The following is a 21,870-nucleotide window of genomic DNA, read 5'->3' as shown; positions in this document are numbered from 1 at the left end:
CAAAATTAAACCTGCTTTTTATGATGTTTCCTCCAACTTAAGCCTAAAAGTACAGACCAAATGTAGCCACTATAGTATGCATCAGATACCTTTATTTTGTTTAACATTATATATTGTAAAATTAGCAAAACGAGCACAATAAATTACACTTGCAGCAAGAAAGAAGATTGTAAAATCGACCTCTATTAACACTCCCACACGTGTATAAAAGAGATCCGCCTCTAGATGGCAGCACAGCCGAGCGTCATCTTGGAACGCATGCTATCCGGAAATACCATAAGGCGGTGGAACGCACAACCGATGTAAACAAAGCGTCTCCAGGCACCCAGCCACGATACTTGTAAAATCTCGGACGGGTGACAGGGAGAAGGTAAAGGTTTACACACATATTCCTATAGATTCTTTATATACAATGTCAATACTGATTATTCTGAACAAATGACCGTTATTCCATGTTAAATATTCATGTTTGGTGGTTGTTTTATTATTATTAGTCATTGCAGATTATTTAGTATTAGCATTATTTTACTGAAAAAACACAAATTAACAAATAATGAATGTGATCATATATAACTTTAAATATGTGTTTAGGTGCATCATAGATGACCGTGCTCTATACCTATTATGCAATTTTTTATATTGATGTAATATCAATATTGATTTACAAATTGTATTCTTATTTATGTAGAGAGTGTTTTTAATTACAGTTTGGTTTTTCCGTAGATGGATAATCATTTAAAACTTAATCCATATAAATATGAGCTCAGTATAAGAAGAAACCATATAGAGAAATACACAAAAACAATAAAACATGAAGTTCTGACAAGGTCTCGGGACCACACGCTGCCTGCAACTCACTTTAAACTTTACTCTGCACCTGAAAACTAAAACATTGGCCAGTGGCATTCAAATAGAAAAAGATTGTTCTGAAAAAAATTGTATAGCGAAAGAAGCAAGAAAAGACAGGGGTTAGTGGCTTGAGTTTTGGAAAATTATTTATGAAGCAGGGGCTGCTGCTGTTTTAGTGGCTGCTGCAAATGACATTGCTGGGCAGAATAATCAGTGCTTTATACTGCAATGGCGTACCACACAGAGTCGCTGGACAGATGAGCATCTCCTAACACAATCATTTCATATATTACCAAGCTCATTGTTCCATCATCACGTCAATTTTCTGTTGCAGTCTAATTCACCTGACGCGTTTCACCTTAAAAGGCTTCCTTAGGGGTTGGCTGGGACAGTTTTTATGTAGTTGCTGGTCAATTGTTAGAAAAAACAGCAAACGTAGAAAAAACTTACTTAATGCAATGGTTGAGTAATTATAAGATATAAACTAATACGAGAAAGTTCCCAAATGGTAAGTCAGTCAGCTACTCAGCCGTATACTGCTGCCTTTCCATGGGATCCATAAACCCTTAAATGTTATGTTTAATGAAGATACAGCTGTGTATCCAACATCCAAAGATATTGATCATGATAGTGGATGGTTTACATGGCTCCATTTGAACACAGGGACTCCCACAGAGCTATGCAGAGATGCCACAAGGAGATACAGCCAGGTTTCCTGTACAAGTTTATATCTTAAAATCCTTCAACGTATGCACTGACAAGTTAATTTGTTTGACCTTTGCTGTTTTTTCTAACAATTGACCAACAACTGCATAAAAACCGTCCCAGCTAACCCGAGGCGAAACGTGTTGGTTGAATTACACTGGAACAGTTACTTGAGGTTGATAGTTGACCATTGTATAGGATGAATATTCCAACACCATGATGGAACAATGGGCTTGGTGATATATCAGATGATTGCTATGTAATTATGTATGAATCTTTTATGAGTGCATAATTAATTTTCAAAAACTCAAGCCTCTAATCCCCGTCTTTTCTTGCTTCTTTCTGTGGCATTGAAAGATTATAAAAACTTAACTCTCCAAGGATTATTGAGTCCAAAGTTCTCCCAGCACTGCCTCCTTTATAACATATGAATAGCAAAGATGTCAGCTCTGACAGTTCTTTAAAAATTCCTTTACTGCGGTTCGATTTTACTATAACATACAACACTTCAAGGAGAGACAAATGCATGTTGTGTCCTCACAATACCACAGTTGTTTCCCCAAGCCCATAGGTGTTTGATGTTTAAGCAGAACTATACTCACCTCTCCTCACTTCTGTAAAGGTTGGCATCATCACCTGATCTTCTTTCTGATTTGATTTCAGCCAACTAGATGGGCTGGGATGACAAAATTCCCATGCATACTAATTAGGGTTTACTAATCCTGGCATCGAAGCATGCTGAATATAAAAACTGAGCAGCTTAATGTATATTTTAATGAAGATTTCAGAAAGGCGGATAAGAAGATTTTTATTGCAGAAGAGACATATGGACAATGGACCAGATTTAATAAGCTCTCCAAGACTGGAGAAGATAGACTAACATGGACAATATATTATATGGCAAATATTTTCAATCCATTTCAGGTTTGCTTAATCATTCAGGTTCACCCATGATATTCTATCTTCTCTAGTCTTAGGTAGCTAAAATTAAAATGTAAATTTAAATTAAATTAAAATCAGGCCCAATATGTTTCTTCTGTGATAAAAAGTTTCCCTGTTTGCTGATTTAGAGTTCTACTTAAAGACTGTTGTACTAAAATGAGGTATTATTCAGACTCACTGCCTGACAAATAGGTGAGTCTTCTTTTGCAGATTTGCTTTTTGTTACATCTCTCTGTACCACGTGTACAGATACGCAAGACTGTCAGCATTACTCTGCAATTTTAGGATTTCTGAAACATCATCTAAGCAAGATTGGTTGTTACAAAAAATCACATATTTTGTTCCATATTTATTGTGAATTAGTCTCTTACTGCACACCATGTTCTGCTTTCATGTTCTGACAGCTATAATTATATTGTAATATTTTCTGTTGTGTACAGCTACTCATCCCACCTTCCCCTTTGCTATCCTTGATATTTACAAACAGCGATTGAATAATACACAAAATACTAAATCATTTCCGGTGAATCAAAACAAATGGTGTAAAAATGCTGACAATTGGATTTGTTGGAAAGCATTCACGTCCTGGATTGTATTTAGGTTCAAATATAAAATTTGAAGCTCTTAAAAATAATTCTTTAATCCATTGTAATAAGTGATTTAAATGAAAAATTGTCAGCATCTATGTAGATTACAGCTCTTCAACTGCTGTGCTTAAATTCGAAGCATTGTTATCCTGTAAACTACAGAAGCACTGTCACATTCTTATGGAAATGAGAGGGAAGTATGCCCTAGCCTTTTTGAGCTTCCTGTATTAGAGAGGCAACACTTCTCCAACATAAACACAGTGTGTTGTCACCTTAAGATGGGAAGTGAGTTACTGCCAGGGTTACTAGATGAAAATAAAGAAAGACTCCGGCCACATGCAAGGTACGTGACACATGCGGATTAGCAAGGAGGATGCAGGAGACCAAGAACAGGATGTAAGAGATCCCATGCTATTAACTGATCAATTGGTGTAAGTAAAGCCCTCAATCCCTTGGATATGGTTCTGGTCTGCATTGTTACATTCTAAGAAAAAATCGTTCTGTTGGTCTGGGTCATGGAACCGGGGAGCCACTATAAAGACAGATGCTGTTTTGTTCTTGAGGAAGCGGACTCCGTTCCGTGAAACATTTCAAACGTTTAATACTTACTGACAATACAGACTAAGCATGTGAATGTTATGATGGATTTGATGATTTAATGTATTTTTAAATGAATGTTTTTATGTTTTTTCTACAAATCATGTATACGATATTGATTGGATGCCTTAAAGGTCCCAAGGTTTGCCCACTTGCACCAGAATTTGTATATGTATATCTTGATTAGGGATGTGGCATATGACTTTTCTGCATAGAAAAGAGGAATTGTTCTTAAATGTCTTAAAGAAAGAAAACGCCTGAAAAGAGGAAACAATGAAGCCACCATATCTAAGGACTGAAAGCTGCAATACATTTTGCTTCCATATCAACTTTACATATAGACTTTTGCTTCCATATCGGATACACTTTATTTGCATTCTGTGTCCCTTACAGGATCATTAGAACTGTGGCCATGGGAAAGAAGACTGAGAAACTTCTGAAAGACAAAGCTCTTAAAGAGAATGAGAATGACTCCCAAAATGCAGGTACTATAAACCCCTTCAAATAATTATAATTTAAATGTTTCATTGCTGAACTTAAATATTTCACGGACAAATGTTCTGTATTTAAAACCTGGTGGTGGAAAATGCAAAGCACAAATAGAAGCTGCACATGAGATATTGAGCATGCATACTGTATTGCACAGTTATTGTGCAGTTATGTGAAAATCAACTGTATCTGCTACAGTTTAACTGCACTGATTGAGGCCATTGTCGTAGGTAAGGTGTCAATACCTTATGGACATCGGGAATAATCGTGGATCGTTCGTTTTCAAACGATAATTATTGAATGTATGTACCTAGCCTAAGCCAGGCTGATATGCATTATTTTGCTATATATAAATCCTAAATATTTTGTAATATGTTTTATTCTTTTGTTAAAGGTGTTGGACCCCAAGACAAAACACTATTGTCACCTGGTAAGAACAGTATGCAGCTTTTATTTTTAAATTACCAAACGATCCCACCAGACAGTTTCTTCTGTACGCACTTCCTGCCTTATAGTGTTCTGTCTTCTAATTTTTCACCTGCATAGTCACCTTGTCACACCCTCTCCCATTAAAGTGACCATACTGACTTATTGTACAGGCGTGATCCATCCATTGCCAGAAAGCTGGTTCGTAATAGAGTCGATGTAGACAGAAATTGCCTGTAAAAAGGCCATAGTGGATTTATAACAATATTAATCTAGTATCTTTGTGACAATATACATGTCACTGTGACAATACATTTTTACTTCTCAAATCGGAACATATGATGTGTCATATAACATAGTGATATTACTGGAGTAATTTATGCTATCACATTACCTACTATAGTTTGATTATTTTGACACGGATAATAATGTCTAATATTACAATACCGACTGTAACATCACATTTGCTATTGTGAAATAAAAAATAACATCTGTGGTAGCATTAAGCCATAACAGTAATTACTATAGCCTTTTATATTGGTGATGACAATACTTACTATAGTATTATGATACTGGCTGAAAAACCCTCCAAAACAACAACTAAATAAGAAATATGAGAATGTACAATACAGCTGTGGTCTATATGATCAACTGCCCTGGTATTTTGATATCCATAGAGGTAAAACTCCTAATAAGCAGAATTCTTTGTTCCCCTATACCAGGAAATACTTTGTATTTTTTGAGGATGTGGCAGTACATTAGTGCAGGGACTGCTAGGAAGGTAGGAACTGACTGAGCTGTACATCTGTGCCTTTTCCCACCAGAGTGAGATATATGGCTTTTTTAACTCTTTAAAATAAAGTGACTATCATATCCACAGAGACATTTGAAACAGAAAAATGAGTGGGCATAACATTTTCCCACAATTTACCTGACAAACACGGATTAAGCAGCCCACATCAGAGGTCAGTCATTCAGCAGAAACCCAGCAAGTAAATACTTTTTTTTAACATGGCGATGCCTAGAATTAATTTGGTGTATTTTTCTGTTAACACTTTTAATTACAGATGACTACCAATGCACTGGAAATCTTGAACAAGACTTCTCTGAGCTCTGTAGCCGCCTAGGCTATATAGAATTTCCCAGAGTTGTGAACAAACCGAGACTGCCCAGTACACCAGCATCTGAGAAAACTGCCTTTGGTAAGCTTTACCTTTATCCAGGTTCTTTGCAGTGAGAGGTCCAACTGCATAACATCCATTTAGGCTACATAGGTGCAGATGGTCAGAATTCAGTATCTGCTGAAGTGGTATTCATTGAGCAGCTCATGGCTTAATATTGTGTGAAGTGAATCAGTGCAAAGGAGCTGATGACCAAGATTAACAAGAACTATACTTTGCTGTTCAGTTTTTTTATATTTGCAAGTTAGGAATTGGGCAAACTGGTATTAGGCTCAGAATTTAAATACGACATTCTTTTAATTGCTTTATTACAAAAATAAATGACTTTAGAATGCTTCTGAATTGTGTTTGAGTGCCTCACCGCCACTTGCAGTGGCTCTTTAATGCCCTGTACCCCAGCAAAACATTTTTAGCTTTTCTTTTCTCTTTTATTGGCTCATTCCTGAATGCAGGGAAGCATGTGAACCACATTTTTCCTCCTAAGTGACAGCTTGTGTGCTTGGGCCAAAACCATCAAATGGGGAGAGGGTAATAGTCCTCAGTCCTGTGTAAGCTTCATATCACCACCTAAAGCTCACATAGGCGTTCCTTTTCTCACCTTTGGTAAGTGAATAGACAGGAAAGGGAACTGCTGGCCAGGCTACTGTTAAAATCAACCATTTTTTTGCCCTTTTAAGACCAACAGTACACTAAACTAGTGTACAAATTTTAATATATCAGCAGATGACCCAGACTGGACATCGGACAAAGACAGCCAAGTTGCACACATCAAAGATTGCTTTTCTTACTTCAAGCCAAGCATTCAAATAGACGTGGACAATGAAGACGGGAAATCTGTACGAGAAATTTCTATTAGAGGTGACATTCCCAATATTCATCTTGTACTGTATCTTCTGTTCTTATTCTGTTTTTAGATATTGACAGGTTACATTGTAACAAACAGAACAATGAATAATGGCACGTCACAATAAAAAAACAACTTGAGAAGCTGGATTAAAAGGGATGTTTAACAAATAATTAGAAGCAATTAATATGACATAACCTGTCAGAAAACCGGTCATGGGTCAGATGTCATTGCTGACTCCTCCCAAATTCTTTTTACCTGCATGTCATGTTGATCTATAATGTTAATATCTTTTTTGTTGTCTGTGTTATTAAAATGAAACAAATATAAGGAGAAGGAATTCTGACATTTCATAACTTTCATTTGCACCCTACTTCTTCCATATCTGTGACTCGGTAATAAAGCCATTAGTGATTAAGTATTAAAGCCGGACAACTGGCAATTTTAGAAGGCGACCAATAATAGTGATCTAGCTGTGGAGACAACAGACACTGAGCTAATATAAAAATAGCAAGGACTTTTACTGTTTTTGAACTTTCTGGGTGATAAACTAGCAAGGGCCAAGCATTTGTTCAGTTTCCACACGTAGTGATTTCAATATAAGAGCATTCTGAGGCTAATACGGTAAAAAAAAAAAAAAAACAACACAGCGCTAGTGGTTTTAAAACCACTGAAATCTGGTCATAAATGAGAATTCATTCTACATTCTTCATTCATTCTAGGAGTTTAGTATCCATTTCTGACCTTTTTAATTACAAAATGAACTCTGAAGCTAGTAAGCAAGTTTTTTTTTTAAACCCTGAAATATGCTAGTCATTTGTTTTAGATTTCAGTGATTAAACAGATAATTTCTGAACCTAACACCATTGGTGTGACACCTTGTCAAAAGCACCTAGGCCATTTTGTGTTTGAGAGCCTCCAAACCATTGTGCTTAGTAAAATAAGACATTGATTCATCACCAACGTCCCTGGGCACTAAAAAGAAAGAAAAAATGAGATGTAATATAATCCAGAGTTTCACTACAAATTGGTTATTTGTGACAAATACATACATCAATTAATGTAAATTAAGCTATGTACACACGTCCGATGCTTCTCGTCCGATAATCGGCTCAGGGCAGATATCGGCCGATATCGGCCGAAAACCTGCCGTGTACAGCGCCCGTTGTCCATCATCTGAAGGACAACCGATCGTAATGAAAGTGAAGAGGGAGAGCGCGCAGCAGGGTGCCGCTCCGTCATTCTCCCCGTCCGCTCTCTATAGAGCAGAACGAGCTGTATGTACAGCACTCGTTCATGCATCGTGCAATGCTTAGTCGCTGGAAAGTATCGTGAAAGATCCTTTCCAACAACAACTATTGCACGTGTGTACCCAGCTTTAGGGACATAGTGATAGTGAGCAATAACAAATAAACAAAAATAGACTACTGTATACACATACCTGTGCTGTAAAGTTGCTCATTTGGTGACATGTAGCAGAAAATGGAATTAGCTTGTACAGCCAATGCAGAGGCTTTCTAAAGTTTTTGTTGGATTTAGAAAGGAAATATTGATCTTATTTTGTTCCACTAATTACAGGATGGAAAATTGATGATAAAATGATGGGAATATTCTCAAAATGTTTGCCTACTCTTCCCAATTTGCGCAAAGTCAGGTGAGGTAACCTTTTATCATCTGATGGTTCCACTGTGAAATCGACATTTTTATCAGCGTTACAACCCCAAAATTATTAGTTTGGCCAGTATTCAAATCACCAGACCATATATCTAGTAAAGCATTACAGGTAGTCGCCGAGTAAAGGACATCCGACATACGGACGACTCCTAGATATGAACGGGCTTCCCTGCTTGTTCGTGTGCAGGACAGAGGCTTGATAGGGGGAGGGGGCAGTTTGCATGACTTGCAGAAGAACTCATTTGCTAAACACAGCTGAGACTGAGCTGTTCTGTAACATCTTGTAACTCTTTATTGACCGAGACAAACTCCGCAGTTGTTTCTTTTTGCATATCAATGCACAGCTTACTCCAGACGTTCTTGAATGTCTAGGCTCAACAAAGTATTTTTTTTTGCTTTGTTTGTGATTAACTCACAGTGAGGATTTTATACAGTAACTGACAGTACCTGCTTAATAATATGTTGTCCTAATTGCATTCATTAAAATAATGTACCTGTTCCGACATACAAATTCAACTTAGAAACAAACCTACAGTCCCTATCTGGTGTGTAACCCAGGGACTACCTGTACTAAACCCTAAACTATGCCTATACTGTTACAGACTGGCCCTATCTGATGTGTAGTGTTTTTACTTTTATTCCATAATTCCTACTACCGGTATTTTAATTGAAATGCATTTTCTGTGTTTCTGCATTCATGCTATGTGGGCAGGCATCTCTGTGTGTTGGCAGTGATATCTTGGCTCCCTATGGATTTCCTGTGTGTTTCATCACATTACAGGGAGTGCACAAGACAACACTGATCCTGCTGTTTAGGGCATTTCTCAGGTAGCGTTGTCACCCTAGGACTAGTAGTAAAGAAAGTTGCTGGATCCCCTAGTAAAAAAAAATTAAATATACAAAAACAGAAGAAACATGAGCAGGAATGAGTGGAGGTTAAACATCGATTTTATTTTCCATTCCATTTATTTTTAGGTTTATTACATTTGTATCATAAATATTATGAATATTTTACATTTGTGTTTTTTTAGTCTTTGGAATGTAGCCCTCACAGATGCCACATTTTCTTCCCTCCTCACCATCCTTCAGCGCTGCCCAAGCATCAGGTAAACAAGAACCTTACTCATCTGATTTGAGAATTGGCAGCAAGAAGCAAAATATTTAATTCATCAAAATGATTTATTGTGCTTAGCAACCATTTGGATACTTTCTTTCATTCATACTCATGCATATGTTATGTATCATGTGTAAATATATTTATAGAACATTTATTTGGTGGGGGTGGTCTTTTCATGGAATGATGCAGGATTTATTTCTTCAATATATTTCCTAAAAAATATTAGTTGCTGTTCATATTTTGTAAGACTATTCCACATTTAATTCTTAATAGTAAAGATCAGTGCTGATGGGATTTTTGTTGATGACATCAGTTGCTTCGGGGATCAGTTCAAATTTATTGCCCTGCAGTTTCCTTCTTCCCAACTGCATTTGATGTGCTGCAAGCAGGTTTTGCATACCAATAGATTTGTTTGGAAGAACTCTTTGCAGTAAACAAAAGCCCCATTACCGTTGTGGAGGTACCTCTTTTCCACAGTCTGTTATCTTTTAAAGGTATACTAAATGAATTTACCAAAATGAAACATTTTTGTGTTCTTATTTCTTCAAAGTTTTCACTTCTTAAAGGTAAATAAATGAATCAGTTAGACTTCCTTCATACTTTTGCAGTTATTTACACACGCTAAATGTACATTGCATTAAGGCAACCAATTGATTTTGAATGGCCCACCACTATTGCGGGAAGAAGATTAGAAAACAACCAGTGGGGGACTGGTGGCACAGGGGAGGAGCCTACAGGAGTGAAGGAAGAAAACAGTACCATTTCTTTTTAGACCCCCTTCCCAACCTAAAGGAGCATTTACCCCTCACAATGTAGGGATAGTCCCACTGCAAAGGAATTTTTTCCTTAATCCTGTAGTTAGAGTTTAAGATCACATTTTGCTAATTAATTTTAAAGAGACATGATTATGTCCCACCCACAATTCTTCCTTTAATTAAAAAAAAAAGGATCAGACTAGAATTACTTTCTGGTTTTTAAGTATATGCATACCAAGTCAATTAAATCTTATACAAGGTTTGGTAAATCAATTTTCAAGTAAGTTTTAAATCTTTAAATTTTTTTTTAGACCAGGTAATATTTCAGTGAATGTTTAGGTATTTGCTGTTTGAAAGTGATTATTGCTGTTTTCTTCTGCGATTGGTGGTCAAGTGTTGCCACTCTGTCTTTTTGAGTTGCCAATCAGAAGTCATCAATCCTTGTACTAGTGGCTGTCAAGAATGTTAGAAGGCGCCCTCCGGGCGTAAGTACTCAGGTAATACCTCACCGCTATAGGCGAAGACTGCGGCATAGATTGGGGGATTGGTGTCTGGGGAATACTGACCTAGATCCGGGCCTTACAAATAATATATTTTTCAGTATTTCAGTAAAAATGTTATGTTAAAAACACAATGTTGCATAAAAGTTTAATATTGTATGTCTATGTTTGATTGGTTTACCAGGGTCTTTGTGCTAGAAGGTAATCCCTTGCCTCAGCAGTCCTATTACAAACTGATCTCAGATGATTTCATGTAAGTAAAATAATTTTAGTAAAATTATAACAAATATTCATTTTGGATTCATTTTGGGCACTCTTTGAGTCTGGAGGAAAAGACCCTTAATCTCCGGATAAGGAAGGGATTCTTCACTGTAAGGTCTGTGAAAATGTGTAATCAGCTGCTTTAGGAAGTAGTTTCAGCAACTACTATGGATTGCTATGGATTAAGACACAGCTGTATGCTTTTCTAGAAGAACAGAATGTAACTGGGTTTTAAAGCTTTAAATTAAAGATAGCAGAGACTGTTGATCCAGGGAACATCCAATTGCCTCATGAAATCAGGAAGCAATTCTTTTTCCCCTGTTGGAGCAAATTGTATCAGGGTTTTTTTGCCTTCCTCTGGATCAGCTGTGTCTTTATATAGGGTTTTATATCTGGGATATGTTTATTTCCCTAGGGGTTGAACTTGATGGACTTATGTCTTTTTTCAATTTGACTTACTTTGTAACTATATAAACTCACATTTTCCCACAATCCAGGTTTTCCCACATATCGCTGAGAAACAACAAAATTAATGATGAAGGGGCAAGACTAATAAGTCAAGCTTTGCAAAGCCTGAAGATGACCAACAAAAACCTGGCTTCTCTTGTGCTCAGCTACAACCATATTACAGATGAGGGAGCTAATCACATTGCACAGGTAAAATTTAGTTCACTCATTTATCAGTCTGATCAAAGAGAAATGCATTATGTGTTATATACAGACTCCTACAGCCAGATTCTAGAATCAACTGCTTGTTATATTTTTTAGGCCTTAAGATTCAACAGATCTCTTCTTTCACTTAATCTTTCAAGCAATCAAATAGGTGATAAAGGAGCTCTAGCATTGGCTGAGGTTGGTACAGATTTATATCTTACTATTATTTAACCTCCTGGAGATGTTTACAATTCACAGTGTAACATTTTTGGTTAGGTGTTGGGCCATTTCTCATTAACACATGCCGAGATTGTTGAGAGGAGGCGGCTCTTACTGGACAAGGAAGCTCAGGAACAACCAAGATCAGTAAGCATAAATAGGTTAATTTTTGTGATTTGAATATTCCATGTGAAATTATTAAACTGGATAATTATCTTGTCCTTATAGCAGCCCCAACTAGTTACACTTAGGTTTAGGAAAAATATATCCCTTTATTTGCTTTTTCATCTGCTTTAGGCCAGATTTACATTCTTGAGTTGCATGCATGTAACGTGTTGCTGTGTTTTGGTGCGATTCATTTTGGATGGTACCCCAGCACACTAATAGAACACTAATGCATTGTAGCCAATGATGATACACGTGCATTTCATAAAAAAAATGGGTTATGTATGATTTTAGGCACATTATGGTGTATTAGCAGCTAATTTATCCTTAATTCACTGCACGCTAACAATTGTTGCATGTTTCATTGTTAAAACAATAAATGGTAAATGGTGCATTAAATATTGGTCCAATCTGAAAACTTTGAATATTTACAGTTGTGAATATTAGTAAAGAGCAGATTTAGCAAAGACCTCACTTTCTAGGTTTTTTTAGGCATTTCATGTTGTCACTGTTCCTATTTAAAGAGTTCCAATGACCAAATTGTTTTTCACCATCATTTTCAGTCCAAGTCAACAGGACAAAAAATGAGAGTGAACACAAACAGAAAAATCCTGGCAAATGTTTTATTTTTTTCCCCAGAACTAGAAAACAGGTAGCTGGCATTACACTTAAATGAACCACTTTGTGTAAATGTTAGATTTTAAATTCCATGTCTCCAAATTCCTCTAATCTAAAATACAAGAAGAAATATGATATTTCTTTGACTGTTGTGGTTTCATCAATTGTCATTTTTTAAAGCCAACAACCTCCCGGCATGCTGATTCCAAAAGTGAAAGACCACCAAGCCACCATAGTGGCTCAGCTACTGAAAAGGTGGACAAAGTCCAGGTACAGAAGACCAAACAAGGGATAACAAAGAAGAAGGAGAAGGTATTACATTTTTAGGTTTATATATAGGAACATGAGTAGCTGCCGCTATAATAAAGGATTGCAGTGTAGATAACCCAAACTTGGTGCAAAAGTCTGGCTCTTCCTACCATGGCATGTTAATTAGTTGTTTAGATATTCACTTAATCGGTAAACTAAACCAATACAAAATGACAGTATCTTCTGATAATCACCTGTTATACCTACTACCTGTTGCAGCATCCTTGCCTTTCTGAGGTGCTGTGTTAACTTGTGTCAGAGCCACACATCTCTATGTCACACACACATTTTTATTCATACCTGGAAGCCATCCACTATTAGTGGGGACCCCAACAAGTAGGAGGGGACATGGATGCATGACCCAGTAACTATAACTTTCTGGATGATAGCCATGCATTGTATTCGCAAAGTGACTGTATTTGCTTCATACCTCATGTTGTGTAGCATATAGGGAGCATATGAAGTACCTCTGGAACTTTAGAACTCACTATTGCAAAACAGGAAAAGGAAATTGTACTGCTGTGCAAATAAATTTAACTGTCAGTGGAAATAAAAAAAGGTTTACAGACAGTACCCAGTGTTGGTGTGATCACTTATATAACTACAATCACTTAAGGCACATTAACACATATATTTATTGTGTATTTTTGTGTAACCAATAGCTTAAAAACTTGTAAAATTTGGGTTATAAGATAAAATTTGCACACACAAACACAAGAACAGCATAAACACTCTATGCATTTAGCAGCGAGATGGGCTGAAATACAGCTAAAATTGTCACTATGTTTTGGCCCCGACTGGACATCTAAAAGATACCAAAAGTGTGGATACAGAGCTGAAGCTCCAAACCAAGCTTGCATTTTAGGGTTTACATATAGTTATTGTTTCTTTTCTACTTGTGCCAGTAAACATGCCCAGTGACATTGAAAAGTAAATAATAATCTGTAACAGGAGACACAGAAAAAGGAGGAGAAATCAACTAGCAACATTGCAAGTGGAAACTCCAATGCAGCTTCCCAAGCAGGAGGGCTAACCAAGAAGGATGAACTCAAAACAGCCAAAAAACGTGAGTAGTAAAACTATAAAGCAAATCTGTACATCCCATCTATTATGTTTTTTTGGAATTTAACAGCATTGTGTGTAGGTGTAGGTCTTAACACAAACCAGTGTATTATTGATTCTTGAATTTTATTGCATCAAAGGTTACCAGAGTTTACTTTGATAAAAGAAATCACAACCTTTCTACAGTCAAGAACCTGAAATATATCATAACATGAATAGTGATTACAAAGTCAATTCTACACCACTTAGAATAGGAGAAACAGTTGCTTATTTTCACATTTGTCTTCCTGTAAAATATGCACATTATTAAACTGGCATCAGATAATTTCCAGGAGTATAAAAACAACATGCGTGCATAGTTTTCTTTACAAAGTTTATTTCTTTAGAAATCCGCAACAGCTGATAGAAAATTCTATCTTCTTCCAGCATATTGTAGAGAAGAACCCTTGCTCTATGTGTGGAAACATTGGTCTCTGCAGATATATGGTAAAGCTACAACTTTTTAATCCACAGAGAGCATGACATTTGCTAATTGCAGAGCTATCATCTGTGGCCATATTGGACCTCTGCATAAGAAACCACTGCCTGCACAAAGAGAGAGCAAGGCCTTTCTGCATAGCATGATGGCAGGGGGTAGCTGCGGCTGCATTCGAATGAGAACCAGTTGCAAGACTTCGCACATATTTTGTGTTGGTGTACCTGAAATTAAACCTTCATTTAGATTTTAATTAAATAATGTCTATTCGTTTTTTTTTTTTAATGGTGGTATATGTCATAGGAAGTATACATTTTTTTACTTATTTAATTTATAAAAATTTGATTTACAGAGTTAAAAATGTATTTAGTCTACTGCTGCAGATTACTTTTATTAACTAGTTCAGACTGAAATTGGCTAACAATGCATCACTAAATCAGTAATCTGATGCTATGGGTGGGGGTGACAAAGTTGTATTAGCTCTGTCACATTTACTTGTTCCTCACTAAAGCACAGGCATCTCTCCCCTGCGCATGCGGGCAGTTCTGATGCTGGGCGTGCCTTTGTTTCCAAGCTTTATCAAATCAATCCATGCCGCTTGCCAATCAGAAAATAGCTTCTTAACCAGCAGTGGCTATTTAGCTAGCTCAGAGACTCAATTTTGCGTTTGTGCAACAAGAGCTCCCTAGTTCTTTGATCTAGTTCTTGTACACCTGCTGCTTAATCCAGTGTTTCCTGTGTCCAGCTCCTGTGTTAACCCTTCCTTGTCAAATTTGTTGGTTCCCAGCCAACTTCCCTGTGTAGTTCCTGTGTTCCTGTCTGTCTGTGTATATTCCTGCATCACCTGTACCTTCTGCTGTTTCCTGCTGTACCTGTTCCTGCTGTACCTTCCTGCTGTGTTCCCTATGCCCACAGACAGACAGTTGCTGTCTGTCTCCTGGATCCCTGGCTATTGACCCCTGGCGTGTGACCTGACCACTCTTGCTTGCTGCCTGTCTCGACCCTGGCTTTCCATGACTAATCTTCTGCTTAGTGATTTGGTACCGTGCTTTTCCCACCTTGGTGTGCCCAAGGACCGCAACCTGGGAGTAACCAGCGGTGCAACATCCTCACCATCAGAGGCTTTGGAGAAAACCTGGTTACTGCTTAAACTCAGGGCTTAGACCACCTTAGACTACTTAGACCTTCTCAGGGCTCACACCACCTCCGTGCAAGCCATAGCGCTCCCTAGTGGTCCTGTCTCTCCGAGCGTGACAAGCTCTCCCTTAGCCTCTAGCAGCGGTTGAACTGGTTCGGTCCGCAAGAAAATGTTGCTGGTCTGCAGCTCTGGCTGGTGCGCCACCCAATGGGGTCCTTCTCCTGACCCTGCTGATCGCGTCCCTCATATGGACATAACAAAAGTTGCGCTACAGTCCCCCCCAGGATGTTTTGCAAGCAGGTCTGAGGCTGGGATGAGAGAGTGGGCGAGTTCTGGCTTCATCACGTCACTCTGGGGGAAGATTCTTCCCCTCTGAGTGACACACAGCTCCCCGCGGATGCGCACTCGCTTCTACTACACGCCGCTGGATTTAAAGTTATGAATTTAGTGGTCCATGAGGTCCGAAAGGTTGGCTACCACTGCTTTTTAAGTCCAAGAAAAAAGGATTTTGTCATCATATGTAAATGCCATAAACCTCCTGTATATGTATACATATCGTGAAAGTATTGTTTCCACAGAGCTAAATTGGTCAGTATTTGAGCTTTTCCTTTTGCCACCACGCTTTCTGTAGGGGCACTTTATGGCAGTAGAAAAAGCCCAGTATTGACAAACTCATAGGTAAGTATTTGACCCTGGCTAAAGCCCCTTTTTTTGCTTTGTATACTGTGTGTGCAACAATCAATGCTTTCTTACAGCAGTTTTCCATAATGTGGGATGTCATTATTACCTTCTTGTAGAGTTAACTAATCCAGACCAAAAAAATACACGAGGAGAATCTGTTAAATCTGCCACCAGACGTGCTGCAGTACCAGAGCAAGAGGTAAGATGAAGATTCTACTTCAAGGGAACTTTTAGTGACAATATTCTGGTTTTGGGACACACACACACGAGATGAGATAATTCTACATGAAAGTACTACCAAAAACATTGTCAACGCCAGGCCATTAGTAGTGCCATTCCTATTATAGAGCTTTTGTAGTTGGTTAGCTAGTGTGGCACCACTGGAACCACTCAGTACACACAGTATAACACCAACTCAGATATCAATCTGTCCATTTCAGAATCATAAATTATTATCAATCAATTTCTACTGCATACCTGCATGCCACTCATGAGTTCATTTCCTCCTGGATAGCACATCTATACATACAAATACAAGAAGTTTTGCTGTATCTCCCAGCACAATCTCAAGGGCATGGAGATACCTGGGGACAGGCCTTTACAAAAAGAGTGCTGGACAGTGCTATAGTAGGGCACCATCCCAGCTGCTGGACCAGTACTTGGAGTCTTTGTGCAAGGAGAAACAGGGAGCACTGCCAAAAACCTACAAGGTGACCACCAGGTGTGCATGTTTCTAATCAAATTGCCAGAAACAGACCCCATGCGGGTGGCATGTGGGCCTGATGACCTGTAAAGGTATCTGTTCACACAGTCCGGCATCATGCAGTGCAATTAACATTTGCCAGAGAACACAAGAATTGGCGGATTTACTACTGACACCCTATTCCCTTCACAAATGAGAGCATGTTTAGATTGATCACATGGGATAGATGTAAATCTGTAAACACTGTGGTGAATACTGCCAACAACATCATCCAGCATGACTGGTTTGGCAGTGCCTCAGTGATGGTCAGAGGGATATATCTATAAAGGACTGCTTAGACATGCTAGCTAATTATATCCTGACTGCTGCTCTTCTTGATGCAGGACAATGCCTGGGGCTGTAGCCAGTTCCTGGACGATGAAGGTATAGTGCAAAGGCAGTTCCTGGATGACAAAGGCAATAATGCTACTGGCTATTGCCCACATTCCCTAGACCTGAAACCAATTGAGATCCTTTAGTGCATTATGTCTTGCTGCATCAAACTCCACCAAGTAACACCACACATTGCCCAGGAGCTTACTGATACTCTGAGCCAGGTCTTGGAGGAGATCCTCTAGGGCACCATCTGCCATCCCTTTAGAAGCATTCTTAGTTGTCAGGAGTGCATACAGGAGGCATGTGGGGCCAAACACACTTCTGTGCCACGTTATGATTTGGTATGATAAAATTAAAGCAAATTTGAGCATTGTGTGGTTTCAGTTTTTTACTTTGATTTTCTGTGTGATTTTGAATTCAAACCTTGGTTTGTGGGTCAATGATTTTGGATTCCACTGACTGCTCTTACATCATTTTTTTCCACTATGAATTATACAATGTACAGTATATAAAAGATTTTAAAATTGAATCTTTTGTTCATCGAGATCGGATATGTGATTTCACCATTTCAATAATTTTTGACTTTTCTTAATTTCAGCAAGTGGAGCGTGCTGAAGCAACAAGTCCGTTATTGGAACAAGCAGAATTCCGTGATGGGAAAGTGTTTCTCCCAGGAAACAAAGTTCTTATCAGTTTAAACATCTCAAGTAAGATTTGCAGTATTTACAGTAAGATTCAGAAAGAATACCAAACAATTAAAAAATATTTTTTTTTAAACACACCTCCTGTATGCTAGGCTAACCTGTACAGATGTTCCTTGAAAACTTTTCTGCACTGAAAATGTTATGTTAACAATGGCAGCCTTCATAATTCTATGGTGTATGTTTTCTTTAAAGGGAGCCTTTGAAATATGGGGCCTGCAATTGCTACCTGCTTATAAAATAATTATCTGTTTTTCACTTTACATTTGTTCCACATCAATAATAAACAGTACAACCATTGGATCAGAATGAGGTCAGCAATGAAACCCTACATACCCTATCAGTACAGCGACTTTTTTAAATGTATTTTATTATAAACATTACATGTTCTGGATTTGTTGGAAATAGCATTGCAGTATGTTTAAAGAACACCCCTAAATACCATGCAAAGGGGATACATTTTTTTTTAAATTTATTTTATGATTTTTAAAAAATCATATTGTTGCAGAATAAAATTGAATTTTTGATTTATTAACATTAAACCTTTTAAACCTTTTTAAAACTCAAGTAGGCTCGGTCTGTTAATCTTTTTTTCCTCCTTTTTACAAGTTTTATCTACAGTATTTTAGGTTTGATTATGATGGATTGCTTGCTCTTAAATGATTTTTTGAGCATTTTTGTTGGCCACCATTAGATGGCACTAGAATCTTAGGAGGCAAAAGTTTGTTACACACTACTTAAAGCTGAACTAAACTCAAAACAAAAAACACACATCTTTAATCCTGCAGATATGTCTATCCGTTGGGGGTTTCTTCCTTTGGGTCCTGCGTTGTCCCGGTATCCGTTTTCGGTCCAACGCTTCCTCTGCGTTGGGCAATCAAGATGCAAGGGGAGGTGTTGCACCTTTTTTTTTTATTTAAAAAATTTTACTTAAAAGGATTGTCTACCCTTTTATGTAAAGTAACATTTTGAGTTTAGGTCCGCATTAAGTATAAACTGAGATCCTTTTCTAATGGCATTTTAAGGTTTATAGTGTATATATACAGGATGTTTATAAATTTGATTTATGTATATACATCAAATAAATCACATAAATGCTAATGTTTCATATTCTTCTGTCCAGGGAATAGGATTTCAGAGCTTGGCCTAAAAGGCTTTCTGACAGCAGTGGAGACCCAGGTAAAGGAGACAAAGCCCATTCCTGGTAGCAGGAGCTACACAGGACTGCTGAGGCTGGCTGTGAGGGTGAGATATCTGTTCTCCATATAATTTTGTTGAAAAGCTTTCAACTGTACTTTATTCAGAACCAAATCAAAATGTGTCCATCTTTTCAGTCTTATTTATCAACCTTAAAGCTGCATATCTGCAGTGTGAGATGCACTGCTACCCTCTGACAGATGATTTTAGGAGATTTGGAGTATGGTTTGGTTATATGACTTATGTAAAGCTTGACAGAGAGAAAGCTACACCTGTGGACTAGTAGTACAAGCTTCCTCCTGCTCCTGCTTCTACTTCATCTAGTTCTTCATCATTCTGTAGGGTGGTGTGATGAACAACATTGAGGGACCACAGTTTACACATTAGATTTTCGCCTGAAACAATGATAACCGTTCATCTTAGACAACAATTATCTGACGTATGTACCTTTAGCTTATCCTGCTGCTGTTTAAATATACCCTCATCAGGATATAGTTTGAATAATCAGATGAATGCTATAACATGCAAAAGCAAAGCTTTTCTCATCTAGCAAGATGGCTGCCTCTGCACATGTACATAATTCAGAACATGTAAGACAATAATGAGGAAAAGATCAGCTGAAGGGAGTCCACCATCAATACTCATTTGGATTTGTTTTTTGTTATTTTTTTGTATTTTCTCTCTGCCTTGTTTTCGGTACAGCTTCTAATTTAGTTGGAATCATTCAGTTCTTTCATCTTTCACTAAACTTGTGAAGGTTTAACTATTGTAACTAATATTGCAAATTTGGCTTTTAAAAAGTGAAGGTTCAAGGTGTGTCATGCTGCTCCTGCGAATGTATACATGAACATAATCAGTAACTAGAATGTGAGGCCAGGAACAGGTCCCAAGAAAACCATCCCAGAGCCTGCACCTTTAACAGTTAAATGTATGTCATGGAAATGTCCCAAACATGTATTGGACAATTCAATTCTCATTACATTTGGGGGAAAATCTTGAAAGATCCTTTCCAACGACAAAAATTGCAAGTGTGTACGCAGCTTTATTCATGTCATTCAATTCTGAAACATCCTTTGCTTGTACAACCACTAGAAAGTTAGTGCCTTTCATACACAAATGTGCTGGGTAGATAATCTTTGCTGTCCATTACACCCAATCTGCTTATACTTTCCTTTTACTATTTCAGATTGGGAAGCACAGACTGAAAATCAGTAATCAATAAGGCCATAAGCTCATAAATATTCTACATCTAATGTTTTCACGAAATGATAAAACTTCCCAACAGTATTTTTTGTTTTGTTTTCAGAGCAACAGTTTTCCTGCTGATTGCCCAACTTTAATGCTACTCCAGGAGATTATGCTGGCTCGAGATCCCATACAGAAATCCTACAAATCTTCAGAGGAGGAACAACCCTCATAACTAGATGGAAGGTGCATGTGGGTTTGCTTTCTATACCTGTGATTTTTTTGTAAAGTTTTAAATTAAAAGTGTTTTTAAAAAGTGCTAAAAGATACCACAAGATGCCTCCTGATACCTTTATAACTTAACAAAACTGTTTATTTGCCCCCACTGATCTGGTTTCATTTACTGGGGCTCGGATTTTATAGCTAGCCCCTGTTAACGGTCATGGTTTTAAAATGACTTCCTAATTGGCTAGTAAACCAGAAAAAAAAACTTTGTGACACAGCAAATCTATCACCTTAAGGTTATACCTTTTACAGGAGGACAGAGACAAAAAAAAAACCTTTGGTCCAGAACAATCCTTATTGTAAATGATTTTAAGTACAATTCTGTTAACATGCTCTTTCCATCTGATAGAACATAGAGAATATTTAAACAGAAGACCAAGTGCAACCTTGCGAATCTGGGAAAAGGTTGATGCAAAATAAAAAAATTAAAACCACAATATTCCATTTAACCTAAGTTGAAAACCAGAAGCAAACACAGGAAAGTTAAAAACACAAAATTTTAGGAGAGCAAAAACTCTTTCATGGACATGGACTCTGAGGGAATATTGTCTTCAAACAAAACAGAATACAAATAGGAATGTTTAAGCCCATTTAAAACAAAAATACTACAAATGTATTCCCATGGTCAATAAGGTTAAGAGGCAATGAAATAGAACCTTTGTGGCAAACAGCTAATATTAACATAAAAAATAAGAAAAGGACATTCCATAACTATAAAAATGAAAGGTCACATTTATCATTTGGTTCTTTTGGTGATGTCTGGACTGTGGTGTGCAGAAGCCCTTTCTTATTAAGAAAAACATCCAGGCCCAGCTATTTCAAATGAGTTGATCTTAACACTGATTTCTGAGGTTTAAGATCCATCAAAATAACTAATGTCTAGATTGTCAGCACCACGTTACCCAAAAACACCAGAGCAAATATTTCCTCAGTCTTTTGTCTATGTATCTCACATTGAGAATGACATGAAGACGCAGCAGGACTGGTATAAGTGAACACACAAGATTATGGTTATTAAACAGGATTTATATAGCACCAACATATTTTATCACCGCATTAAATAGGGTTGCAAATGACAGACGAATACAGACAGTGACACAGGAGGAGAGGATCCTGCCCCTGAAGAGCTGACAATCTAGGAGACAAGATGCAGATAAGAGGCCAAAAGGTCAGGGC

The 21,870-nt window shown here is 37.6% G+C and overlaps 1 protein-coding gene across 6 annotated transcripts; it reads left to right on the top strand.

Annotated features, from left to right (window-relative positions):
- The first annotated feature begins 312 nt into the window (after positions 1–312).
- Positions 313–20,738, top strand: LRRC71 (leucine rich repeat containing 71). 6 transcript variants are annotated; one of them, XM_072428178.1, is made up of 17 exons: positions 313–370; positions 4,074–4,165; positions 4,564–4,599; positions 5,663–5,797; positions 6,497–6,634; positions 8,199–8,274; positions 9,326–9,400; positions 10,851–10,919; positions 11,425–11,584; positions 11,696–11,779; positions 11,858–11,947; positions 12,764–12,895; positions 13,844–13,958; positions 16,365–16,447; positions 17,925–18,033; positions 19,151–19,272; positions 20,531–20,738. In XM_072428178.1, exons 2-17 carry the CDS (start codon positions 4,093–4,095, stop codon positions 20,642–20,644), a joined length of 1,611 nt encoding a protein of 536 aa, XP_072284279.1. In that variant the 5' UTR covers positions 313–370; positions 4,074–4,092; the 3' UTR covers positions 20,645–20,738. The 6 variants fall into 6 exon arrangements, with proteins under 6 accessions (XP_072284279.1, XP_072284277.1, XP_072284280.1 ...); XM_072428176.1 differs by lacking the exon at positions 313–370 and adding an exon at positions 3,347–3,426; XM_072428174.1 differs by lacking the exon at positions 313–370 and adding an exon at positions 3,401–3,514 and having other exon boundaries at positions 6,500–6,634.
- The last annotated feature ends 1,132 nt before the right edge of the window (positions 20,739–21,870 follow it).

The sequence above is a fragment of the Pyxicephalus adspersus genome, chromosome 12, assembly GCF_032062135.1.
Source record: "Pyxicephalus adspersus chromosome 12, UCB_Pads_2.0, whole genome shotgun sequence".
NCBI lineage: Eukaryota > Metazoa > Chordata > Amphibia > Anura > Pyxicephalidae > Pyxicephalus > Pyxicephalus adspersus.
The sequence above is the reverse complement of the archived record's forward strand: the minus strand, read 5'-3'. Positions and strand labels throughout refer to the sequence as shown.